This window comes from Mustela putorius, unplaced genomic scaffold (assembly GCF_011764305.1).
Source record: "Mustela putorius furo isolate JIRA1106 unplaced genomic scaffold, ASM1176430v1.1 tig00003853_pilon_pilon_pilon, whole genome shotgun sequence".
NCBI lineage: Eukaryota > Metazoa > Chordata > Mammalia > Carnivora > Mustelidae > Mustela > Mustela putorius.
The window spans coordinates 29,831,197-29,858,930 of NW_025422005.1; the positions used below are offsets into that span (position 1 = coordinate 29,831,197).

Sequence of the window (27,734 nt, forward strand, 5' to 3'; positions counted from 1 at the left end):
AGTCCAAGGTCAAGAGTCACATGCTCCCGCTACCCCTGCACCCCTATACTGAGTCAACCAGGCACCCCCAGCCTCCCATTTATATTAAGATTGTAAGAGAGTGCACCTGTTTACTACTATGCTTTAAAATTTACCAGAGTCTGGGGGCACCTGGGTGGCTCGGTGGGTTAAAGCCTCTGCCTTCAGCTCAGGTCATGATCTCAGGGTCCTGGGATCGAGACCCGTATCGGGCTCTCTGCTCAGCAGGGAGCCTGCTTCCTCCTCTCTCTCTGCCTCCCTCTCTGACTACTTGTGATCTCTCTGCCTCTGTCAAATAAATTAAACTAAACAAAACAGAAAACTTACCAGAGTCTGTATGATTATGAGGTTGGAGGCTAAATCAGTGGTTTTCAAAGACAAAAGAGAGGGTATTTATTGCTTGTATTCTGTTGTCAGGGATTCAGGTCTCAAATATCTGGGGAGAGATGGTTTAGCAATATCAGTTGCTGCCTTTGTACTTTATGGATCATTTATCTGAAAGTTGCATAAATATTGCCTCTCTTTAAGAAATATCATAAGCAAGGGCACCTGGGTGACTCAGTCAGTTAAACATCTGCCTTCAGCTTTGGCATGATCCCAGGGTCCTGGGATCAAGTCCTGTATCAAGCTCCTTGCCTGGAAAGTGCGTTACCTGCCTCTCCCCCTGTTTGTGCTCTTTGTCTCTGACAAGTAAATAAATAAAATCTTAAAAAAAAAAAAAAGAAGAAAAGAAAGAAATATCATAAACAAGAAGAAAAAGTTAAAAAAAATACAAAAACCTCAGGACTGGAAAGGGAAGGGAAGCCTACTATTTGGTGCTATTTTTATGTTTTTATTTATTTATTTAAGGAGCAGGGGGAGAGGGAGAAGCAGACTCCCCACTGAGCAAGGAGTCCAATGTGGGACTCAATGCCAGGACACTGGGATCATGACCTGAGCCAAAGACAGACGCTTAACCAACTGAGCCACCCAGATGCCCCTGGTGCTGCCTCTAATTGTTGCATCCTTCTGACTGATCGTGGGCTATTTTGGGCTAATATTACTAAGTCTGTTATGGGACTAAAACTGACCTTCGAGTAAGAAGGACATGAGTCAGAAGGGACTGAATCAGATAACGTTTCTTAGAGAAAGTACTGGGTTTGCCTGGGCTCTGCTTGGCAATATTTATCCTCTCTCAGTTGTGCTTCTCCCTATAGGTCTCCATGAAATGGCAAATCATTAGAAGAGACTTTTAGCCTGAAGTGCCAAGAGACCCTGGGAAAACTGTTCTCTAGCGTGGGTTGGATGTGGGAGCCCCTGTGAGGGTAATCTGTGATGAGGCTGTTTCAGAAGTCACCACCTGACTCACTGAGTCAGATGAGTCTGAGCAGAAGCAGCAGTCTTGGCCTGAACCTGTTTGGTGTACCTGCCCATAATGTATACAGATCTCTCCCCTTGGTTATGAGCTACAGTCCTTTAATCAGAAGGTTGAACAGTGATAAGGGAGAAATATTCTGACATACCAATTAACCAGAATGTTAAGAGAATCTATGTGGGGGCTGGGATTCCAAGCATCTTTTTGATTTTTTTTTTTTTTTAAAGTAGGAGTGGACTCTTGGGGGCTCATTGTCTCCTGTAGGATAAAATCCAGTGGCGAAAACTCATCTTGTCCTTTAAGACCTTCCATAGTCCAGCCCAACCTTCTATAAAATTATTTTTATACTAATTATATTCTTTTTTTTTTAAATGATTTTATATATTAGAGAGCGAGGGCACATGCAAGAGCAAGAGCTGAGGGGAGGGTCAAAGGGAAAGGGAGAAGCAGACTCCCTGCTGAGCAGGGAGCCTAGAGTCAGTCTCAGTCCTAGGACCTGAGATCACAACCTGAGCCGAACAAAAGCAGATGCTTCACTGACTGAGCCACCCAGCTGCCCCAAAATTATATTTATTCTTGTTTTAAAAGGTCAAATATTATAATGAAGCTTATAACAAAAATAATCTATCCCTCCTCACTTCTGAGAACTGCTTCCAAGTCATTTAGCTATTTCTTATAGTATTTTCTACTATATTTCTTTCTTCTTCTTTTTTTTTTTTAAAGTAGTCTCCAGGGGTGCCTGGGTGGCTCAGCCCCTTAAGCATCTGCTTTAGGCTCAGGTCATGATCCAGGGTTTTGGGATCCAGCCGCACATCTGGCTCCTTGCTCAGCAGGGAGCCTGCTTCTCCCCTGCCTGCTGCTCCCCCTACTTGTGCTTGCTCTGTGTCTCACTCGCTTGCTCGCTCTGTGTCAAATACACAAATAAAATCTTAAAAATAAATAAATAAATAAAGTAGTATAAGCCAGATATGGGGCTTGAACTCACAATTCTGAGATCAAGAGTGCATTCTCTACTGACTGAGCCAGCCAGGCACCCCTCTACTATATTTCTTAAATATACCCTTGTACTAGTGCTTCTTGATTTTTCATTTTTAGACATTATCTGTTGATGATCTACCATAGAAAATTTGGATCCATTTCTTTCATCCCTGCTCTCTTCCCGTTTCCCATTACCATTATGTGGTAATCAGTGTTTAGATTATTATGGCTATATAAATATTTGCCTAAAGGTGCGTCACATAGTATTCTATAGTTACATTTCCTTTCTCTATTGACTTTTTTCTCCCCGGAATGAATAATTGCCTTATTTTATCATCTATTTACTGTTCTGTGGCTCTATCTTGGTGCTTTCCTATGGAAAGCTAAGACAGTTCTCAGTATGTTGGAAAATATCAAGTATTCTTTTTTTTTTTTTTAAATAGAACAATCTTTTGGTTCAATATTTTCTTTGGAGACATTCCCCAGGAGCTTTCTTTTCTCTGGTTATGTTCTCCACCTCAGGCCTTTAGTAAAGTCATCATCCTGGGACATGACTTCGCCATTGTACTCGGAAATTCCTTTACCTGTGTTCTGTGTTTGAAACCATGTTTCCTGGATCTCATGCTGCCATTTTTCTTGGTTCACTCCATCCCTTCATTGGAATATATCTTAGAGTAGCTTCCTGAGGAAAGATATATGAGCGGTAAATAGTTTGGTGACTTTGCTTATCTGAAAATTTCTTTGTATGGGAATATTTTAATTTCTCTTTGATTAAGAGTTTGAGGATAGACTCCTAGGTTGCAAATGACGTTCCATCAGAATTTTGAAGGCTTTCCTCCTCCTGTCTTCTAGTGTTGCTATTGAGAAGTCCAGTGCCATTCTTGTTCCTGACTTTTGTTTGTGACCTGTTGTTGTTGTTATTGTTTGATAGCTGTTATGGTTTTATTTTTATCCCTGGTGTTTTGGAATATGATGATGATGTGCATTGGTGAGGATCTTTTTAAATTTGCTGATTTGATTTCTCTGTGGGTCTTTTACATTTGAAAACACATCTTTTATTAATTCTTAGATAATTTTCTCCTTTCCATATTCTTTCAGATACTTATATTGATATTGGGCTAATTTTGATGTATTCTCTGAAACCCCCCCCAATATTTTCTCTTTTTCTTTTTGTCCTCATTTATGGTAAAGATCCTTGGCTATATCTTCTAACTTTTCCTTACAATGATTTATTTTTATGATTGTATTTTTTATTTCTTTTTATTTTTAAAGATTTTATTTATTTATTTGTCAGAGAGAGAGAGACAGTGAGCGCACTGGGAAGCAGCAGGCAAGGCAGAGGGAGAAGCAGTCTCCCCGTGGAGCAGGGAGCCCGATGTGGGACTTGATCCCAGGATACTGGGATCATAACCTGAGCTAAAGGCAGACACTTAATTGACTGAGCCACCCAGGCATCCCTGTATTTTTTATTTCTAAGTGTTTTAAAGGTTTTCTGAGTGTTCCTTTTTTATACTACTTATTTTATGGCAATATTGCCTTAGTGCTCTCTGAGATATTAATTACAGTATCCCAACTCCCTTGATGTTTTCCTCTGCTTCTAATATTATCTCTGTTTCAAGCTCTTAATACCCCCCCCCCCCATTTTGGTCTCTCTCTTTCACGTTAGACTTAAAATATTCACTGTTTCTGGATGATCTTTATATGTAAGACTTAGCCCTTAAAAAAGCTGAATGGAAGCTTAAAAAGCTGATTGGTAGGACTTGTTGACTGGTGTACTCTTAATGAGTCACCAGGTAGTGGGGGAGGTCTTTTTCTCCAGAGATGAATTGGCCAATCTGCTACTGGGGCATCGGAAGCCTGGCAGCCAGAGCTCTGGGGTTGCCAATCAGGACAGTGGGGCAGGGAGGAGAAGTTTGTTCATTATGTCACATTTCACTTAATACCCCTGTTTTTAAGGAGGCACACTTCCAACCTCATGTGGGGCTAAAGACTTCCAACTGGTCTTTTCAGCCTCACCCTGCAGTTTCCTTCTGCTCTCAGCCTTCAGAGGCCCGTGGCGCATCCAGTTCCTCAGCCTTTCTGGAGCCCTGCAGCACAGATTACCTGGTTTCTTATTGTTCCCCACTCTTCTCAGGCACTCAGCAGAAAGATTAAGCTGAAATTTAAATTAGCGGCCATTGATCTATCCACCCTACAGTTTTCCAAACTTCTGTTGATATTTTTTATTCTTTTCTGTGGGCTTGTACCATTTTGATTCCCTGACTGTCATTTTCCTGAGGTTTCAGAAAGAATGGAGATAACTATGCATGTTAAGTCGGCCACATATAACCTTAAGTTGGCAGAAGTGAATCTTCCCAAATTCTCATTCGTGCTCTTTCTCTCAAATACACAAACCCTATGCTCTAGCATCCCTTGTATTTTCTCATTTCTGTTTTCTTGCTCAGGCCATCTTTCCTCCTTGGAATGTCTGCTCTTCTCATTTCGGACTGTTGACATCCTACGCATTCTTTTAGACCCAGTTTACGTGCCTCATACATGAAATCCCCCCCCCCTTTTTTTTTTTTAATTTTTCTAACTAAAAACTACCATTCCATTGACTGAACTTCTAAATTTCTTGTTCACCAAATTCTTGTGTTCTTGCCACCCATGTGACACAGTCTATTGCCTTATGCTGTAATTATTTGTACACATAATGCTTCCCAAGTTAGATTGTAAGGTCTTTATTTTTTTTTTTTAAAGATTTTATTTATTTATGTGACAGAAAGAGATTACAAGTAGGCAGAGAGGCAAGCAGAGAGAGAGGAAGGGAAGCAGGCTCCCTGCCCAGCAGAGAGCCCAATGCGGGGCTCGATCTCAGGACCCTGAGATCATGACCTGAGTTGAAGGCAGAGGCTTTAACCCACTGAGCCACCCAGGCACCCAGATTGTAAGGTCTTAAAGGGTATTGCAACAGTGCTTTGTAATTTGTTGTTGTTGTTGTTGTTATGGGTAACACAGAACCTAGGCAACTAAATATTTCACAGACCCGCAGAAGTTTAGTGCTAGAAAAGAATGTAGAGCTCTAGAATGTCAACTCATTTTATGAATGAATAAACAGATCCAGTGTGATTAAATGATCCTACAGTCATATGATAAATTAGGAACAGAACTGGAGCTGTCACCTCCTTCTCTATTTCTTGAACTGCTAAACATAGTGGTAAAATCTGATATGTGCTTAATCTTGTTAATAAAATATTCTTGTTAATCCAGGGTCAACCAAAGGGTACTTTCTGTTTCACTCATCTTGAACATTGTTATATATATCTTTTTGGTCTTAGTAAATAGGATATTTTGTCATAGGTAATGTCATAGGTAGGTTCGTTTATTCTTTTCTTTCTTCTTCTTCTGATAAATTAGGATCTTCAGTAGTGTAGGTTTAATAAAACACCGAGCTGGGTAACAGTTTTATTCCAAGGCATCAGGGACCCATGGATTATAGGTAAGAGAAAAATGCAAGCAACTGTACTGAAAGTGCCCAGATTTCAAGGACATCTTTAAAAAATCAGTGATCGGGGCGCCTGGGTGGCTCAGTGGGTTAAGCCTCTGCCTTCGGCTCAGGTCATGATCTCAGTGATCCTGGGATCAAGCCCCGCATCAGGCTCTCTGCTCAGCAGAGAGCCTGCTTCCTCCTCTCTCCTCCTGCTTTCTCCTCTCTCTCTGCTTGCCTCTCTGCCTACTTGTGATCTCTCTCTCTCTCTGTCAATAAATAAAATATTAAAAAAAAAATCAGTGATATTATGTATTTGAGGTGATTCTTTTTCACTTAACAGTAGATTGCAAGCCCAATTTAGATGAGTCCTAGTTAATTGAAGTTTTGCTGTTTGATAATTCATCAAGGATTATTGCTTCAAAGTAACCTTTGGGGGGGGGGCGCCTGGGTGGCTCAGTCAGTTAAGCATCTGCCTTTGGCTTGGATCATGATCCCAGGGTCCATCAGGCTCCCTGCTCAGCATAGAGCCTGCTTCTCCTTTTGCCTCTGTCTGCCACTTTGCCTACTTGTGCCTCTCTCTGTCAAATAAATAAAATCTTTAAAGCAATGCCCCCCCAAAAAAGACAAAAGAAAAAGTATATTCAAAGAAAAAAAGATTTATTTATTTGAGAGAGAAAGAGACAGAGATAGATGCAGACTCTCACTGAATAGGAAGTCTGGTGGTGTGGGGCTTTATCCCAGGACCCTGGGATCATGACCTGATCGAAGGCAGATGCTTAACAAACTGAGCCACCCAGGAGCCCCTGCTTCAAAGTATCTTGAGGGAGTCTGCTTCCCCCCTTCTCTCTGCCTGCTACTTTGCCTACTTGTGATCTCTGTGAAATAAATAAATAAAATCTTTAGGAAAAATCAAAACAAAGTATCTTTAAAGTAAGTTGTATAAAAAATTATCTAGCTCTTGACAGTCATTTCCAAAATGTTTGAGATAAGGTTAAGAGATTTGGATACTCAGGAATATTTATTGGGGAATGTTGAACTACAATTGTTGTCTATTTAGTGTTTGTTGAATATTGGATGTGCCAGTCACTAATCAAAACCCCAGTGCATCCTTTTCCTCATTGCCCTCCTTTGGGAACTTCAGGGTACATGGGCAGGTATTTAAGAGGCTGCTCCCTTTTTCTGAGATTTGGTTTTCATTAGGTTTTTGCCTTACAAATAAGGCTGATGATTATAGATAGTTTGATGCCGAGTCTGGCTTGCAATCTCCACAGCAAGCTGTTGCTAGACAAGCAGTCTATGGTAGATAAACCATAACCAACCGGCAGGCTGGTTTGGGCTCTGCCTAATGCCCATGACTTTTGGTTTTATACAAAATAGAATCTGTTGTCCTCAGATTTGAGAGAGTAAGGATTTATTGTCCTCATCGGTGTTTCAGCCTTTGGCCGTTTCCACATTGCCACCTGGCTGCTGTTAGAGGGAATTCACTATAGCTCTGAATCCCTGCAGAGTGATGAAAGGATCTATCCCTGCCTCCAGGACGGAGCCTGTGTTCTCTTCCCTTAAAACTCTTACCCATATTTCCTTTTATGACTTGTTAAGTCAGAGGCAGCTGGGAGGAGGCATTGGGGAAGCATTACTCACTGGGCACACATAGTGGCCCTGACTGCTGGTGGGGAGTCTGTGCTGAGTTGAGAGTGAGTCAGCTCTGGAAATGGAAAAATGTAGGGTAGTGGGGGGGGCGGGGATTATGTACCAGTGACTGCTTCTTCACTGCCTGTTTTTTCTTCTGTAAGAACTCATCACAAAGCTGTGAATACTGGGGATCCAGTTGGGGCAGCCAGTAAGCCAACCAATTTTGAGGTGATCATGTTTTCGGGGAAGGAGTGAGCCAACTGGACCTGGCATCACTGCCTTTTATGTCGTGTGTGTGGGTTTGGAGGCAAGCTTGAGCTTGTGTAAGGGGAGTTCTATGTGTACAGATTTCACTAGAATAAAAGTAGTCACAGAATCTCTTTGTCTTAGCTATAAAACTCACTCTTCTGGATCTATCTTTGTCCAGTAGGGGTCACTGGGGGTTTAAACTCCAAATTAGAGAACCTGTCACTAATCTTAGTGTGGGCCAATCAGATTCCTTATCTTTATTGTGGCGTCTTTGTACATTGTGCCCCCCCTTTTAATATTAGAGCAGAAATAAGAAATATGAACTTGTATTAAGAATTTTGTGGATCCAGTGACTATTGGATCTAGGAGATTTCGAGGAGTAATTCTAAGCTATAAAGAAATGGATGCCTACAGGGCCACCTATTAGGAGCAGTCTCTGGTAATATTTGTAGTCAAAGAGTGTAGGGTGAAGCAATTTTTTTTATAAAGCCATAGCTACTTGAAGATTCCATCATGGAAAGAAACTGAAAAGGTTATAAAATGTTCTTTTAATTTTATTAAGATAACTCAATAATTTTTATTTTTATTTATTTTTTAAAGATTTTATTTATTTGACAGAGAGAGAGAAAAATCACAAGTAGGCAGAGAGGCAGGCAGAGAGTGAGGGGGGAAGCAGGCTCCCTGCTGAGCAGAAAGCCTGATGTGGGGCTCCATCCCAGGACCCTGAGATCATGACCTGAGCCAAAGGCAGAGGCTTAACCCACTGAGCCACCTAGGCGCCCCATTGTTAATCAAGTTTTTAATTTTAATTCCTGTACAAATAATATACACTGTCCTATCAGTTTCAGGAGTACATCAACCATTTTAAAATGTCTAATTTTGAACATGAAAAACAAATTTTCAAAATTAGAAAAATAAAAAATACAAAAAGAAAAGAAAAATAATTTTGTGGATCTGTCGAGTATCCGAAGAACAAATTATTCCAGATGCTAGGTGAAGCAAGAAACCAAGTCTGAGATGGAATTGGTTTTATAAATGAGACTGAAAGAGACTTTTTTTAAAAAATGAAAAGGGACCGGGGAAGTAAACTGTTTATTAAGCATCTGGTGTGTACTTACCTACTGACAACAGCCCTGAGAAATAGGTATATTTATACACATTGTACATTTTAGGAAACTGAAGGTCGGAAATATTAAGTGGTGTTCCTAGGGTCACATAATTAGTACCATAGTGATGGTAGGAGGGGAGATCCTATCAGGCACGTTCATTTGTCTTTGGTCCTTGGCCCTGGTGAGGGTTTGTGAGAGCAGGTTTTAACTAGAAGACAAGCAGGGCCTGGTGATAGATTCTCTTATAAAAGACCAAAATGATTCTTGTGTGTGGATTAGGGTTCAGAGCAGGCTCAGGGGGTCCACAGGGCTAAAGAAACTGACAAGTCTGTCTTTGTCTTCAGGTGGCAAGTTTTTCTTCTTTACTGTTGAGGGCTACTGCCAGAATCTAGAAAACAGTCTCACAGAGATCTTAAATTGGCTGTGTGTAAAGCGTGGTATCCATGGATAAATGGTTTAAGTTGGTCTCTCTTACCTACCTCTTATCTTGGCCTGGATTCTTTTTCTGAGTCTTGAATATAACTACCTATTGCATTCTCAGGCCTGGCTGGTTACCTTATTCTTACTTTTGAGGGCTTGACCCCTTGTCAAATGCATGCTCATTTTGCCCTCTTGTGTTCGAAGGTATCTCAGAGAAATTAAAGTGGATCATATGTTTCTTAGCCAGACCACACTGAAAGATGTTTTCCATTGAAAGCATTTTTATTTAAAAAAAAAAAAAAAAGAAGAAGAAGAAAGAAAGAAAAAGAAAAGGAAAGGAAAGGAAAGGGAAGAAATAATTTTTATTTGGAAAAGCATTTAAAAATTGTGCTTAAGCTGAATAGGAGTCAGATGCTAACTCTCCATCATGAATTTACTTGGAATGAGGGATAATAATCGTTAGCAAAATTCAAGAGCAATCTCCATGGACAGGACTTCTTTTCCTTGAATTGTCTCCATTTATTTAAGATACTGGCTACCAGAGTTTCCTGGAAAAAACTTCATAGCAGGGTCTCATTATTGCTTTGTGGGAGGAAATGAGCAGAATCCCAAAGAGAGAGATTACTTATGATATTAATAGAATATTAAGATGGACTAAATATTCTTGTCCTTTCCCTTTTTGAAGCAATGCCATTGAAGCCTAATTTGATTTATTCGGTGACTTAGAGCTGTTAAATACCATGTTTTACCTTGACTAACCTCTTTGCACTGACCACTAAAGATGGGTCAATAGCCTGCTGAGGCATAAAGTCTCTAATAGAGTTACACTAATAACAAAAGCTAACATTAATGAGTTAATGTTTAATTTTTTTTTAAATAGTCCATGTCTTTTCTCACTTAATCCCCACTGCAGCACCTGAAGAGGTGATTTTATTATCCCCATTTTACAGATGAAGAAACTGAGGATTAAAGAGATTAAGTAATTCCTTCAAAGATACACAGCTAGAAACTGTGAAGTCAGAATTTGAATCTAGGTTTGACTAGCAGATTGTGTTAAGTTTAGAGCCCTGGGCAGAGAGAGGCACTTGGGTTTAAGAATGAGTTTCCTCGAGGGGCACCTGGGTGGCTCAGTGGGTTAAAGCCTCTGCCTTCGGCTTGGGTCATGATCCCAGGGTCCTGGGATCAAGCCCCGCATTGGGCTCTCTGCTCAGCAGGGAGCCTGCTTCCTCCCCTCTCTCTCTCTCTCTCTCCCTCTGCCTGCTTCTCTGCCTACTTGTGATCTCTGTCTGTCAAATGAATAACTTAAAATCTTAAAAAAAAAAAATGAGTTTCCTGAGGCACCTGGGTGGCTCAGTCAGTTGAGCATCTGCCTTCAGCTCGTGTCATGATCCCAGGGTGCTGGGATTGAGCCCCAAATCCGGCTTCCTGCTCAGCGGGAAATCTACTTCTCTCTCTGCTTCTCCCACTCCCCTGCCCCTTGTACTCGCTCTCAAATTCTTTTTTTTTTTTTTAAGATTTTATTTATTTATTTGACAGAGAGAGACAGAGAGAGGGAACACAGGCAGGGGAAGTGGGGGAGAGAGAAACAGGCTTCCCAGTGAGCAGGGAGCCGGATGCAGGGCTTGATCCCAGGATCCTGGGTTCATGACCAGAGCTGAAGGCAGATGCTTAACGACTGAGCCACCCAGCCCCCCCCCCCCCCGTTTTAAAATATTTTATTTATTTATTTAAGAAAGAGAGTGAGAGAGCGTGAGAGAGGAGAAGGTCAGAGGGAGAAGCAGACTCCCTGTGGAGCAGGGAGCCCAATGCGGGACTCCATCCTGGGACTCCCAGGATCATGACCTGAGCCACAGGCAGTCATTTAACCAACTGAGCCACCCAGGTGCCCGTCAAATAAATTCTTTGAAAAATAAAATAAAATAAAAAGATAGTTTTCTAGGGGTGCCTAAGTGGCTCAGTTGATTAAGCATCTGCTTTTGGCTCAGGTCCGGATCCCAGCCACCTGTGATTGAGCCTTGCATCAGGTTTTCTCCTCAGCAGGGAGCCTGCTTCTCCCTCTCCCTCTGCCTGCACTCTGCCTACTTGTGCTATCTCTCTGTCAAATGAATAAATTTTAGAAAATCTTAAAAAAAAAAATGAGTTTTCTAGGGGAGCCCAGGTGGCTCAGTTGTTTAGTGATGAGATTTCTTATGAGAGAATTCATCTAGCTTCAAGAACTTTAGTGATAGAGTAAAAATTAAACACACATATAAAATATAATATAATCTCAAGAGAGGGAGAAGTTTACTTCTGACTGGGATGGAGGGAGTCACCAACGAAAATTCTGCGGAAGTACTGTCTTACAAGCTGGTCCATACAAATGGGATTTTGAGTTGTGGAAATGGGAAGGAATTGCATTCCAGAGTAAATGAGGAAAATGTTGTGAAGCCAGAGAGTTTTGGATTTAATTTGCTGACAGTGGGGAATTCGAAATTTTAGAATGAAATTACAAATGAATATTCATTGAGCATTAAGATGTACTGGTCATTATGCATGTGTCAGGGAATGCAGACAGAATTGGCAAATTGGAGACTGAGATTAGGAAAATTGGATGAATTATTAATTTATTAAAATTTTGTACAGTCTGAGCAATATTCAGAGGTCTTTGTGGTCAGATGTGGTTTGTATGCTGCTTCTCCAAATAATAATAGTAGCCAGTAATTATTGAGTACATACTGTATCCCAGGCACTATCTAAGCACCTTAAATACATTTAGTTAATCCTCGCTACAGCTCTTTGAGACCCATACTGTAAGTATCATCATTTTACAGATGAGGAAATTGAGACTCTATGAGATTAATTAAATAATTTACCCAGGGATGCTGATGTGACATATATAGTAGAGCCTGGATTTGAGCTTAGGCAGTGTGGCTTCAGACTGAGCCTTTAGTTACCATGCTACTGTAATGCTCATGTCATCTAGGTTACTGAGCAAGAAATTTGGGAGAAAGAGTTTTCTAATAGTATTTTTTTTTAGTGACACTTGGATATGTAGAATATTATGTAGATACTCTGGGCCTTTGCATGTTGATTGTTGTCACAATGCTGCATTGCTCTACGTTAAAGTCAGGAGCCACAGTGTCTCCTGATTAGCTCCTGTGAAGCACAGATCCTTTGCCTATCTGTAGGTAGATGCCTCCTGGACTTATGGGAAGAGACTGATGACCAGAGTTCAGGGCCAGGTTTTGATTCCCAGAAGCCCTGGGTTTCCAATGCTATCAGCCATATGATAGTCTCTACCAAAAAAAATTTTTTTTTTTGAAAGAAAGAGAGCGCTTGAGCACATGTGCCTGTGAGTGGGGAGGCGGGGCAGAGGGAGAGAGAATCTTTTTTTTTTTCCTCTAAGATTTCATTTATTTATTTATTCATTTGAGAGAGCGAGAGAGAAAGAACACAAGTTGGGGGGCAAGTACAGAGGGAGAGGGAGAAGGAGACTCCCCGCTGAGGAGGGAGCCTGAGGAACTGGGCTTGATCCTGTGACTCCATGACCTGAGCCGAAGGCAGACACTTAACCAACTGAGCCACCCAGGTGTCCGGACAGAGAGAGAGAATCTTAAGCAGGCTCCAGGACCCTGAGATCATGACCTGAGCTGAAACCAAGGGTCAGATGCCTAACAGACTGAGCCACTCAGGCACCCCTAGTCTCTACCAAATTTTTAATATCAGATATATTTGTTGTTTGAAAAAAGTCTCATCTTTGAAAGCATGATTTTTCCAGATGTCAGTCTTTTAGATGGGTCCTAAATTTTTAGTCTCCATCTGCTCAAGTTAAGAAGCTTGTGGATGTCAGTTGTTTTGAGACTAGGTCTAACTCTGTGGCACCGTGAGTGACAGTTGCAGCAGCCCTTCTCACGGGCTTGCTTTCATCTCAGTCACAGACACGAAACTGATTCTGGGGTGTTGCCTTGTTTTGAGACTTCTTGTGGGTAACAGTTGTGGGTGATCATCCTAAATTCTTGTGAGTGAAGTAATCCTAGAGAGAAGCAGGTCTAAAATCTTTCATGAAGTTTACAGTCTTGCTGTTACAGGGCTTCTTTGGTGGTTTGAGGCCCTGCCCACTGACTATATGGAAGGGATATCCTGGGGGGTGCTAAATATGACTTTAAATGGCGCATTCTTTGTATAATAAATGACCTCTAAAAAAAATCCCAGTCACTCCCTCCTGTCAGCCTCTAACCACTTCCTATTAATGACAGCACACAGATCCGTCTTAGTTTTGCTAAGTGAAAAATTTATTTTATTTTCACAAAGGCAATCCTCCTCTTCTTCCTTCAGACAAACATAACATATATACAAAGGCTGGAAACAAATTCTTTACCTGTCATATGTAAAAAAATAGTGTGTCCAAGGTATAGCATGCCATCTTATGAGGAGCAAATGACTTTGGATACCTTTCATTGTCTTCTCTAATAATAACACTAGGTTCAGAATGTGTCTTGACATTTGAGTGCTTTGGATTTTTTTCTTCAGATTTCCTAGGTATTTTTGAATGGCACAAGCATGATACATGATTTTCTAATTAAGACAGTTTTGCAGTGGCTTCTGGTAGTAGAATAAGGCAGAGACATGGCTTTCACTTTGGGAAATGAAAATATGGTGAAGATACTTATAAGATTGCAAAAAGAAAATTGTACAATGGGTGATATAGACAGCACCAGCACTGTGACATTTGAGTCGAAGTTGAGATTCTTTCCTTGGAGCCAGGTGGGGCTGTGTACAGACTGTCTTGTAAAGAGCAAGTTTTCCAAACATATAAATATTTAAATTGTTTAACTGTAAGTTATTGTACTTAGTTTGCCAGAACATTTTAGCAAAGGGAGACAGTGTGATAAAATATATTGATTTAAAATCAGACAAACAAAAGTTCAGATGTCAGTTCATCCTCTTACTTGGTGACTTTGGACAAAATAACTTGAATTTTCTGAGCCTCAAGTTCTTTTTAAAAAGTTATTTTTTATTTATAATCTAAAAAATTTGAGTACAGGTGACACAATGTTATGAGCCCCATGTTCTTGCTTTATAAAATATCCCCATTTATAATATTAATTAATAATATATAATATGTTAACTAATCCTAATAATATTATCAGGATTAAATGAAGTAACAGATGTGAAGGTGCTTTCTAGTAGCTACTCAATAAATATGTATTGTAGTATTGGTATAGTATATTATAATAAATGCCCTTCCAAGCAAGTCTTTGGCTGTCACAGCTCAAGGCTTCTCCACAGTAAGGGGTGTGTCATCATCATCTTTGTGTCTCCTGTGTTTAGCATGATGCTCTGTGTTTTTAAATTGAATGAATGAAATGTCTATTTCAGAAGAGAGCCCTGCTCCAGAGGGAGCTCTGGCTTAGTCTCCCCTGGAGAGTACTATCCGTTTTCCTTCTGTTGCACTTATTCCTTTCAGCAAATGCTGATACATTTCACATCATGTCAAGAAAAAGTTCTCTTGACCCTACATCTCTCTCTCTCTGCTTTTGTTTTATAGCAAAATTCCTTGAGTAGTTTTTACTTTGTTGTCATTAATTCTCTACTCCCAGTCTCTCTTTTTTACATTTAACTTTTAAAAATTATAAAAATTAAAATATAGTTGACACATTATATTAGTTTCAGGTGGAGAACATAATAATTTGATATTTGCATGTATTGTGAAATGATTACTACAGTGAAGTCTGGTTAACATTTGTCACCTTATATAGTTACCAAAAGATTTTTTTTTCTTTCTTTCTTGTGATGAGCACATTTAAGATATACTCTCTTAACAACTTTCACTTATCCATTTTAAATTTTTAACTGTAGTCATTTTTAACATGTAGTCACCATGCTATTCATCATATCCCTATAAATCCCATTCCTCTTGAATCACAACCAGCCAGCATTTTCTGGCATCAAAACTGCCCTTATTAAAGTCACCAGCAACCTCCACATTGCTAAATCCAGTGGTCCATTCTCAATTCTCATCATGACATCTGAAGAGCTTTGGCATGGTTAATTACTACTTTTTTTTTTTTTTAAGATTTTATTTTTATGTAATCTCTATATCTTACATGGGGCTCAAACCTATAACCCTGAGCCCAAGAGTCACATGCTTCACCAACTGAACCAGCCAGGCACCCCTAATTATCACTTCTTAAAACACTTCCTTCCCCTGTCTTCTGGGGCATCATGCATGCATCATCATGGTTTTCCTAATCCATTGGCTTCTCTTTTGGTGGTTCTTCCTCTTCCCCATATAATGTTGCAGGGTTTCCAGCACTGAATCCATGCGCTTGATCTTTTCTCTCTGTTCACTCCCCAGGTGATCTCATCTAGTTTCCTGGCTTTGAAACTCATCCTGGATCTCTCCCAGAACTCTAGATTCGTATATTCAGTTGCATTTTCAGAGTTCTACTGGTATATCAACTAGGTGCTTCAAACTCACTGCATCCAAAAGAGAATTCCTGCCTGTAACCCACCCCCCTGCCCCAAAGAAAGAACAACTACAACCACCAGTGAGTCCCAAACCCTCTGCATCTCTCGCAGTCTTTTCCATCTCAGGAAGTAGCAGTTCTGTTCATTCAGTTTCTCAGGCCAAAACTCTTGGAGCCATGACTCTATCCTTTCTGTGCTCACCTCACGTCCAGTCTATGAGCAAATCATGATGACTCTTTCTTTATAATTTACCCAGAATATGGCCACATCTCACCAGCTCTATCACCACACTCTGGTCCCAGCTATTGTTTTTCAGCCACCAATTTTCACTTGGCTTATTGGAACAGCATTTTAACTAGTGGCCCAGCTCCCATCCTTGCCAAGTCTGTTCTCAGTATAGCAGCAAGGGTGATTCTTTTAAGAACCTAAGTTAAATCATGTCATTCTCTCACACAAAACATTCCTACTTCCCTTAGAATAAAAGCCAAAGTCTTTATAATTTATAAGTAAGTGGTTTATACAGCTATAGGTAGTCTGATAATCTCTCTTGCTTCATCTCTTGACATTCTCCCCTTCTCTCTGTGAGCTCCAACCAATAGAGTTTTCTCCATGTTCCCTGAGCACAACATACCTACTTCTGCCTCGGGATTTTTGCACTTGCTTCTTAAAAAGTTTGGCTCATTTTTTCTCTAGATAGCCATATGGTTTGTTAGCTCATATTCTTTAGATCTCTGCTTAAATACCATCTTATTAGAGACACCTTGCCTGAACATCTTATACAAGAAACTGGAAACTTGATCCCACTGGCACTCCCTTCTCTTCTTCATCTCTTTTAGTATTCTCCATTGTATTTTTGTGACAAACTATGTATTTGCTTGCTTGTTTGTATTTATTTTCCATCTTCTCCTACTGGTATATAAGTGTGAGAGCAAGGTCTTTGTTTTGTTCACTACTGTGTTCCCAATGTCTAGAACAGTGCCTGGAATATAGTAAACAGTAAATATTTGATGAACGAGGTATAGGTAAGCACAAAATTATAGATGATCTGGATGCCATATTAAAATATTCATATTGTATTTGTTCCCCTCAAGGGCCCTTTATCATCTTTTTGGTTAGTAGATAATTCGGATCTAAAACACTTCCCTTTTATTTATTTATTTTTAAAGATGCAACTTTGGGGAAAATAAAGGTTGGGCTGCCTGGGTGGTTCAGTTGGTTAAGTGTCTGACTCTTGTTTTCAGTTCAGGTCATGATCTCAGGGTTGTGAGATCAAGCCCTGCATTGTGCTCTATGCTTGGCTTTGAGCCCCTGCTTAAGACTCTTTCTCTCGGGGTGCCTGGGTGGCTCAGTGGGTTAAAGCCTCTGCCTTCTGCTCCGGTCATGATCTCAGAGTCCTGAGATGGAGCCCCACATCAGGACCTCTGCTCAGCAGGGTGACAGCTTCCTCCTCTCTCTCTGCCTGCCTCTCTGCCTACTTGTGATCTCTGTCTGTCAAATTAAAAAAAAAAAAAAAAGAAAAAAGACTCTTGCTCTCTCTCTGCCCCTCCCCTTCTAAAAAATTTAATAAAATAAATAAAGGTAACTTTATTTATTATAAAATAACAGGTATTAAGGCAATTTGCATTTTTTAAAGCTTATTTGTGAGAGAATATAGCATATTTACATACCATAGTGTAAAAGGCACCTTAGGAATGAATAGGAGCTAGATTGTTAACAAGCGAAGCTATAACTCTTCACTGAGTGGAAATTGTTACAGAGGGTATTAGATGTGCTCCAGGCTGTTGGGTTATGTTGTTTGTCCACACTTTATTTTGTAAAATATCTCTTCAGAGAAAAGTAAATGGAAAGAGGAGCGGTGGTACTGTGAGGCCTTTGCATATTCAACTTAGGTTGTGTGAACTTTCTAGTCTTTCCGTGCGTTACGTTTGCTAAATTATATATAAATTGTGTACAACAAAACTCACCCTTCTGAGCATACAATCCAGTAAGTTTTGGCAAATGTATACAGTCCTGGAACCATCGCTGCAAAAGTTCCCTTGTGTTTTTTTGTAGTCACTTCCATTCCTCACCCCCAGGCCTTGAACCTGATTTCCGTCCCTATAGTTCTGCTTTTCCATAATGTCATATGGATGGAACCATACAGTATGTAGCCTTTTGTGTCTGGCTTCTTTCATGTAGTATAATGCTTTTGAGATCCATCCATGCTGTTTTATCAGTAGTCTGTTCCTTTTTTATTGCTGTGTTATAGTCCACCATATGGACCCACTAGGATTTGTTTATTAGTCCACCAGTCAATGGCCTTTTGGCTGTTTCCAGATTTTCATTATTTTGAATACAGCTACTAATATCTTTCACATCCAGATCTTTGTGTGGACACATGTTTTCACTTTTCTTGGGTAAATCCTAGCAGTGCTACTGCTTGGTTGTTTGATATGTGTATGCTTAACTCTTTTTAAGTAATTGCCAAACTAGAGGGGTTGTGCTAATTTATACTCCCACCAGCCGTGTATGAGAGTTCTAGTTGCTTCACATCCTTGCCAGGACTTGATATTGTTGATCTTTGTAATTTTAGTCATTCTAGTTAGGTACATAGTGGTAAAGTGTTTTCAGTTGCTGCTACAGTCTTCATTTTAAGTTTTCATTTGTAAGCAAGCCTTTGTTTCGTTGGAAGGCATTGTTTTCTGCTGTCATTGAGCATCCCCATATTCCCTTGGGCAGCATTAGCTGGATTAGGTGGATTTTCCAGCTCTGAAAACACACTGGTTTTTTGTCCTCCTTGCTCATCTTCATCATGCTGTGTGTCAGATCTATCTCATGGAGCTTGTTGTGTATGTGATACTCTCCATAATGATCTTCGGGTCCCTTGCTTCCTCTTCCTAGGCCATGGGTGTGGAAGGGTTGCCCTCCGACTGGCCAGGGACTCATGGATACTTAAAATACATCCTTGTGTACTTTGCCTCCTCCCCACAAGTGATTCCCTAGTAATTCTGGGACTTTTTTCTTTTGGCTCCATCCTGAAGTCTGGTATTCCAGCCAGGCTGGAAATGGAAAGTTAAGAGCATGACGTCCTCTGACACCCTCCCTTCTTGTACAGGGGTCTGAGGTTTGTTTGTTTAAGCTGAACAGAGGATGCCAAAGATAGAATTTGAGTCAGCTCAGCACTAGCTTGGGCGCTCCTTTTCACTCTCCTGGTTCCTCCTTCCCTTTCCCCTCCCCCTCTGGCCAGTTGTTTCCTGGGCTTTGTCTGAGATACACTGTACAGTTTTAGCCCCATCTAGTACTGCCTGCTGAAAGACAGCGACGAGATGGAGGAGAAGCCGCCAGGAAGTTACTGACAACTATGTGCTGTGGGCCGCTGCCTCTGTGCTGATAGTTTGGGACAGCAGTAACCTCAGGAGAAAGGCATTCAGAGGCCTGCTGAGCTGTGGGCTTGTGGCTAAACTCAGGGAAGAAGGAAGGACGGGCCTGGAAATGCCTCTCTTAGATTCTTCTTACTTACCATCAACCATCTTTATTTTGACCCACGTTCTTGGAATTGCGGGCGTTCTCTACTGGAAGAGATGTGCCAGAGGCAGAGCAGGTAACTTGTGATGGGGAGTTATTCTTTAAATCAGCTGTGGGGCTTTTTGAGGGTGGGGTAAATGACGGAGGGCTTCCTAGTGGCTGTCCTTAAAGGGCCAGTACCTTTTTTCAACTGGGGTGCTGTCAGATCTTCATGTGTGTGTGGATCTGCTGAGGAAACTGGGCTGTCCTCGGACCAGTGTGAGACCCGAACTCTTCCCCACTGTCTGTGGCTCTCTGCTAGAGGGTGCTGGTTTGATGAGGTGACGTCTGGGCTCCAAGCTGAGGGAAGTGGCGACTGTGCTGACTTGGGTCCTTGCTCTGAGAATCAAGCTCTTCCTTTTCCTACTTTCTCACAATCTCAAAGTGGCTTCTGGACTTTGTTTTTAACCAAAAGCATCTAGTAATTCTAACACCCTCCTCTAGGTAGAGATATGAGAAAACATGTGGGATTGGAGAAGTTTCTGGATTTGGTTTATTTTTGGGTGAGAAAAGGCAGAGGAAGAAAAGCTAGTGAGAGGAAGGGGTAAGTGGTATCCTTGCTGAGGTGCCTCTGTTCTCTTTGATAGAATTAAAATGGTTCCTTTCCCCTCAGGCAGCCATATAGTTTACTTGTTTATATAAGTCATCCTGTTCAATTTGAGGAAGTTAACTGCTCCTGTCTCCAGGGAGTCAGCCCCCGATACTTTAAAAAAAAAAAAAAGATGCTAGCAGACCCCTCTTTCTTCTCCTGTTTGCTATTAGTTACATTATATTCCTTTGAGTTCTAAAAGCCTCAAATTTAGCTGATTCTAAATCTCCATGGTTGAGGATTAATAAAGTCTAACTTTTCCACCCTTGCTTGGATCTCCGTGCCTTCAGTACTGTCCTTGTGATCTCCCTGCTACCTGTAAGCCAACGTATTAAGACACTTGTTCCTTTGTATCTTAAAAGTTATGATGCAGACTCGATGACTTATCACTTTACTTTCTATTAAAGGTTCATGAATGCTTGACAGAATTAGAATTAGAATCAGAATCAGTCGTTCCCCAGTGTCCTTTCCAGTAAGTCCCAGAAAAGCTTTTGACTAAATATTCAGATCCCAGCATGTGTCTATATCAGCAAAAACAGACATTTAGAAATATATTTGCTTGTGTGGTGGTGTGTGTAAAGAGGTAGCCCAAAGTGACTTTCCTTTTTGAAATGTAAAGCCTGGATTGGAACTTAGAAAGAAATAGGCAGGCATGAATTATTCGGCCTATATACTATTTCATATGCAATGAAAAAGTAATTACCATCCAGGAGGAGGCTGCTAGTTTCCTTGTGCACTGTGGTAATGACATTTCTAAACCGCTAATTGATTAATATTTTAAAAGTTTATCTTCAGTATAGGATTGTCTATGATACTTAGAAATCGGAGCCATCTCCGATTTCAATAGCCATAAAATGCACTGAAATAAAAAGAAAAATAAATTGGAAAAGCTTTTTATTTCTGTGAAATAACTTTGGTTCTAGTATCTAATAATTAATTGGGAAGGTACCATATTCACTTTATCTGTCAAATTAGATTAGGGGTTTTGTAACTGGAGATTATGGATACCAAAACTTCTGTAGAAGTGGTTAAGAGATTCTTGTACCCATTTATTTTAATTTCAATTTTGAGATGTATTTTATCTATAAGTGTATTTAAAAGGAACACCTATGCTCTCATGTACTACATGCTAGTTGGACATCATCAGAATAAAGTTTCTCCACCATCTCTAAGTATATATTTAAACTGCTTATAAATGTACATTTTACTAAAAAAATGAAGTTTGTATCTTTTCATCTGTTATTTTTTAATTTTTTTTAATTGGGAGTGTTTCCCTGTTGCAGGGAAACTGCCGAACATAGGTTCTGTGCCTGATAAACTCTAGGCAAGGCTCAGTTGTATGGGCTCAGGTACTTAGTCCTGAGTGGGTAGTACATTGCCAGGTGATGACACTGTAATATTGGCTGAGTATGTACTAAAAGATCTTGTACTTCTCGTAGCACATTTTTAGTCATATTTACATACTATAAAGAGTGTACACAATTTTTAGATATCCAAGGTATTTGACTTTGAAACTATTTCTGCTATTCTTTCAGGCTCTTGTATCCATTTTTTTGAATAATACCCTGAGATTACTGGGCACACTGTGAAACTATTACTGTTTGTTGCTATTCATATGAACCAGTTTATAAAAAAGTGTTCACTGTGATAACGTGCAACATAGAAATAGACTGGATGCTGAGGCTGATATAACTGTAATTAATTAATCTCTAATTTTAGTAAAAATTACTTGACTGGTTATATCATTTAGCTTTAAAATAAGTAACATAAACTTGAACCCATAAAATTGATTTATACTATTAAACACTGCTTTTATTTGTTGTTGTTTTTTTTAAAGACTTTATTTATTTATTTGACAGATCATAAGAAGACAAGAGAGGGAGGCAGAGAGCGAGGGGCAAGCAGGCTCCCCGATGAGTAGAGAGCCCGACACGGGGCTCACGGGGCTTGATCCCAGAACCCTGAGATCATGACCTGAGCTGAAGGCAGAGGCTTAACCCATTGAGCACCCAGGCACCCCTTTATTTGTTTTTTTGAACAATGTGTTTATATGTTCTATAAGTTGAGTTGCATATAAGATTTGTTTGAAAAAGTGATTATAGAACATAGAATCGTTGGACTATTTATTCTGTTGGTGACTGGGAAATTCTTTTTTAAGTTGGAAGTTGCCTCTTTGTAACTTAGGCACATTAGTCCAAATTCTGCCTGGGAAAGATCAAGTCTACTTTCTCTTCTAGGTGTCAGGCTTGCTTAGGTTTGAAGGCTGTCTTTGCCAATGGACACTTCCCTTTCCATTGACTGTATACGATTTGCTAACTCCTTATTATTCTAGTATTCCTTTGAATAGTTAAATGGATTGTTTTTGCTTGGAAAATTTGGAGGCTAGGTGTACATGTGGAGTGGTGAAGGGAGTACAGCAGAAACATAGGAAGGAATCACTGATCATATTACTTCATTTTCCTTATTTGTTTTTTGTTGTTGTTTGTTTTTTTGTTTTTTTTTTCTGGGTGTTATGGGTTCACTGATGAGCTCTGGTTACATAAGTACGTGGCTTTTACAACCACGTTCCCAAGTCACCTTATCTTCAGTGGATGTAAACAAGATACAGACAGACACAGACCGTTTGTATTGAAATCATATAATACCTGTAAGACAACTTTGCGTTCAGTTAGTATTTAGATATATTTTTTAAGATTTTATTTATTTATTTGACAGAGAGATCACTAGTAGCAGAGAGACAGGTGGAAGCAGGCTCCCTGCTGAGCAGAGAGCCTGATGTGGGGCTCGATCCCAGGACCCTGAGATCATAACCTGAGCTGAAGGCAGGGGCTTAACCCACTGAGCCACTCAGGTGCCCCAGTATTTATATTTTTAAATAGCTTTCAATATACCCTGTCCACTCATATTTACATATATTATCTCATTATTCCCAAAACTTCCCACTGTTTTAGTTTGTATCCTCATTATTTTTCTCTAGGGCTGTTGAAATAATCAATTTCCCCCATACTCTTCTCCGCCCCCACCTGTGGCCTAACTGTTGCCAGAGTTACCTTTCTAAAATAGCTGTCTGTATCACTCTCCTGCATAAAATCCATCCATGCTTCCTCTCTGCTTTTAGAAGAAAATTCAAACTTTTCAGCATGACAGGAAAGTGTTTTTATGGAGCGCCCTGGCTAACTCTGTGGGTAGAGCATGTAACTCTTGATCTCAGGGTTATGAGTTTGAGCCCCATGTTGGGTATAGAGATTACTTTAAAAAAAAAAAAAAGTGTTTTTATGATCTGCCCCCTGCCTATTTCACTAGTTCCATTTCCTCTCCTGGCCTTACAAGCACCTAGTACACCAGCCTCGTTTAAAAACTTGTAGATCTCTACCCCAAATGCCCGTACCCTCTTTTCAACTGGACTACTTGATACTTGCCCTTCAAGGTAAGAAGTTAGTGCCTCTGGAAAGCCTTCCCCACTGAGGTGAGAGTTCTTCCTCTGTGCGCCAGCGGCACAATGCTAGTGCTTCTTGCTCAAACCTGGATTGTCAGCTTGCTCTGCTTGTCTCTATTGCTCTCCACTAATTACAGTCTGTTAGACTGTAAGATCTTTAAGAGCAGGGACTCCTACTCATTTCAGTTTCCCAAGTGTCTGGGACAAAATAGCTGTCAGTAAATGTTACTCGAACAAATAAAATGAAAGAATTAAGATAGCACTAGATATAAGCTGTAGCAGGGAACTTGTCTTATTCATTTATGTACTTATAGGGCTTGGCTTAGCTTGACATGTGGTCTAAGGTAGGTGCTCAGTATAGATTAATTGAATGATACAGAGTTGCCCTGTGTTTTAGTTTATTAATATCTCACATTGTGGTAACATAGAACCTTTGAATTTTTGCGTGTTTGCCAAAGGATGGATGTGTCTCTCTCTAGGGTCTTGTTTTCTTTATCTGCAAAGTAAGAGTTGGACAGTCCAGTCTCTTAAGGTTCTTTCCATTTCTAACATCCCACTAGGAAAACCAGCTATAATCGCTGTATCTGGACCATATGAAGTACAACCTAAGATTGCATCACCTTTTCTTTTCTCTCTCCTCTTTCCCCTGTTTCCCCTCTCCTCTCTCCTCTCCTTCCCTCCCCTCCCCTCCCCTCTTCTCTTCAGCAGCTCCGTCACACTGCTGAGTCTATTAAACTTAAGATTTGTTATACTTAAGATTTGTTATAAAATGGTCAGTCCTGGTACATGAATTGCTATTATCTCCCCTCTAGACACTGCTGTGCCTTTAGTTTTCTTGAACTTCAGTACAAGACATAAGTATCCTAGTTCCCTTTTGTCCTATGAGATTTTGTATCACTTTTTGAGATTGTTTTGAATGTTTATCCCTCCATTTATGATATTAGCTGTGCCTCTTCCATTCATCTTATCTAAAAATTTGTTGTAATAGGCTCTTGATAAATAAATAAATGGCCATGTATCTACTATATCTTTACTCAAATAACTAAACCATTAGCTGTCTTAATCAAGATGGAGGCTTTGCCTTTTTCTTTCCTTAGCTTTTTTTTCTACATCTGTGCGGTGTGTAGGAAGACCCTTGAACTTGGAGTCAGGAGACCTGGGTTCCAAGTCCTGGCTTTTCTTTCTACCTTTCTTAATTTTCTTTTTTTAAAAGATGTTATGTGTTTATTTGAGAGAGAGGGTGCAAGTGAGAGACAGCAAGCAGAGGGAAAGAGAGAAGCTCCCATTGAGCACGGAGGCCAATACGGGCTCAATCCCAGAACTCTGAGATCATGACCTGAGCTGAAAGCAAACACTTAACCCACTGAGCCATGCAGTAGCCCCAGTCCTGGTTCTTCTACTGACTACACGAGATGCTAGACGGGTTACTTACTTCCTCTGCGCTTTTCCCCATCTGAATGAGAAGAATAAAGACTAAGGTCTCTAATTTCCTGTGCTTCTGGCAGTGTGATCATCTGGCCTCCACTTGGATGTGGTGACATGGAATTGTGGTTGAGGTTCTGGGTCAGGCTACCTGTGTTACCATCCTACCTCTGCCACTGCTTGCAGATTGACATCAGTCTGTCTGGGTCTGTGCTTCCTCATCCATAAAGTGAGGTTAATAATACTGCATGGTTGGGGCGCCTGGGTGGCTCAGTGGGTTAAGCCGCTGCCTTCGGCTCAGGTCATGATCTCAGGGTCCTGGGATCGAGGCCCGCATCGGGCTCTCTGCTCAGCAGGGAGCCTGCTTCCCTCTCTCTCTCTCTGCCTGCCTCTCCATCTACTTGTGATTTCTCTCTGTCAAATAAATAAATAAAATCTTTAAAAAAAAAAAAATAATACTGCATGGTTGTTTTGAGTTAGTTTTTAGAATACATTCTGTACATAGTAAGGACTATATAATTGAGGGATTTGTTTGTTTGCTTGTTTGTTTTTTAGTAATCTTTACCCCCAATGTGGGGCTTGAACTCACGACTGAGTTCAAGGGTCGCATGTTCTTCTGACTAAGCCAGCCAGGCGCCCCAAGGACAATATAATTGTTTACTATCCTCATGATACTTTTTTCACAAAATATATCATTGAGGACATAGTAATTTCCAATATGCCGCAGGAACAAAATATAAATATTTATCTTTACAGTTGGGAATGAAAAAATGTGAAAAAGCCAGTGTGGGAATATACAAAAAGTTAGTGATATATAATGAATCATTGTCTTACACATTAGAAAGAAAGGCTTCTGTGTCCACTTTAATATCCTTAACAGTGGGTGATTCTGGTATTTAAGGAAATAAATGTATAGCTTTGATTTTCTGTGCTATTGTAAGAAAGCCGATAGTTGTAAATTCTCTGATAACCTCTAGCCATGTGTGGAAATACTGGCTTGGATTTCTTTCAACATTTTATTTTTTATTTTTATTTTTTTCCCCCACTCGAGTTTTAAATTCTGCAGGTAGCAGTCAGATTCACTTTTTTCCTGCCTCTAACATTGCTGGAAACCCATGACCAATGACATGACTAAAAGTTGGTCAAAAAAGAAGGGGGATGACCTGGTAATCACTGCTCCAGCCGGTCTCCTCTGAATAATTAAGAGCTGACTGTCTTAATCAAAATCTTGCTGTTAGTGGTAGCTTCCCTTTTGAGGCTCAGGACCTCCTAGGAGGGAAGGCCTGTGTCTCCTGGCAGGTAGACTGACCTTATCCCCAGGACTCTCTCCCCTAACTTCCTCAGTCTGTAATGCTTTTACAGGAAATAGATTCTGCTTGAATGCCAAAGGAGTCAGGAGAAGGCCGCCTTTGATTTACCTTTGCAGACCTTACTCAGGGATGATTATTTTGACTTTCAGACTATGAAGTTATTTAGTATTTCTAGAAGTTACCCCACATATTCATTGGGATATGCCCTAAATCTCTATTTAGCTATAGTCAAATATTTTTATTTTTTAATCTTCCCAGGAATATTCAGCCACCTTAAATATATAGCTCCCCCATGGCAGTGTAGTTATTTTGGATTAGGTCCCTCTCAGAAACAGTAGGGTGTAACAAGAGGTGTGGTTTTGGAGCTAGACAAATGGATACATAATCTTGGTCAAGTTATTTAGTCTTTAAAAAATATTTGTTTATTTCAGAGAGAAAGAGAGAGCTATAACAAGCATGAGTTAGTTCAGGTGGGGGGTGGGTGGTGGCGTGGAGAGGGGCAGAGGGGCCAGGAGACAATTTTAAGCAGGCCCCCTGCTGAGCATGGAGCCAGAGGCAGAGCTCCCTCTCCAGACTCTGAGATCATAACTTGAGCCAAAACCAACAGTCAGATGCTTAACTGACTGCACCACTCAGGTGCCTCCAAGTTATTTAGCCTTTTTAAAGTATTTTCATTTCCAAAATGGAGATGATAATACCTTAGAGAATCGTTGGGATTAGATGAAATTATATTTAAAGTTCTTAGCACGTTACTTGTAAACTGAGTTACAGTAAATGCTCAGTTAATTTTAGCTTAGGTTATTAGTGCATTTAAAATGTTTTAGAGACCAGAATATGAAGACAGAAGACACAAGACTCAAGAAACTTAAATCAGATAAAGGAAAGATTTACTAAAATATGAATCAGGAAACATTTATTCCTTTTTCTTCCCTCTTCCGTATTTCGTGTGCACTTCTCTTCTCAGGACAAGGTAAATTCTAGGAGGACCCTTCCTTTCCAAGGCTGACTAAGAAGAGTCTGATAAAAGGAGCAAACTGAGGAGAGGTATCGCAGGTTATCGGGGTGACTGAGAGAGCTAAGTCAAGGAGAAATGAAGTCAGCCGTGAGTCCTGTTATTACTAAGTAGTAACAGGAATATTAGTTTGTAGATGGGACGGATGCCCAGTAGGGAGTGAAGAAAGCTGGCAGGACACTGAGGCAGGTCACAGAGCTTGTGTAAATTGAGTGGTCTGCTAGGCAAGCTCGTTTTTACTCTTTTTCACTTGCAGTCTTTGGGACTAGTCTCTGCAAACTTGCTTTCCTGGGTGTTTCTCCCTCCCTGCTTTTAGGAATAGGATTGGAGGTAGCATTAGCCTGAAGAAGTCATTCTATTTAGGGAAGGAGCCAGTGATTAGGCCCTTATCTGCAGTGGGGCCTTTCAGAGTCGTGTGGGGCCCCATCAGAGTGGCAATCCTGCCTTTGACAGAGGCTTGAGAGTGGCAATCCTGCCTTTGACAGAGGCTTGGCTTTTCTAACCCCTGGTTGGGTCAGAAGTGTGAAGAAGCAATAGATGGGCTGGGCCATCCGAATGAAAAAGCCCTTCATTGTGTTCCTTCAACATTCCAGTGTCTGGTACAATTAGCCAAGACTCAGAAAAACAAGTTGGACAAACAAGCAAGCAGCCCCCCACTGATGGATAAAGGGATCTCTGGCACCGCTGAGTTAAGTGCTGGGACTGTAAAGACAGGGTGGGAGGGTCTGGGAAGAGGTGGGGAT

The 27,734-nt window shown here is 40.5% G+C and overlaps 1 protein-coding gene across 30 annotated transcripts in view; it reads left to right on the forward strand.

Annotated features, from left to right (window-relative positions):
* Positions 1–27,734, forward strand: part of MACF1 (microtubule actin crosslinking factor 1) — a 337,337-nt gene that overhangs the window by 86,575 nt on the left and 223,028 nt on the right. For 2 of the 30 annotated variants that reach the window (XM_045064250.1, XM_045064252.1), the window contains exon 1: positions 18,824–19,259. The exons of 27 other annotated variants lie outside the window; for them this stretch is intronic. In XM_045064250.1, the coding sequence (XP_044920185.1) occupies positions 19,151–19,259 (109 nt within the window). In that variant the 5' untranslated portion in view covers positions 18,824–19,150. Of the gene's footprint in view, positions 1–18,823; positions 19,260–23,171; positions 23,239–27,734 lie in introns of those variants that run through there. One more of the 30 variants, XM_045064258.1, reaches the window with a different exon arrangement.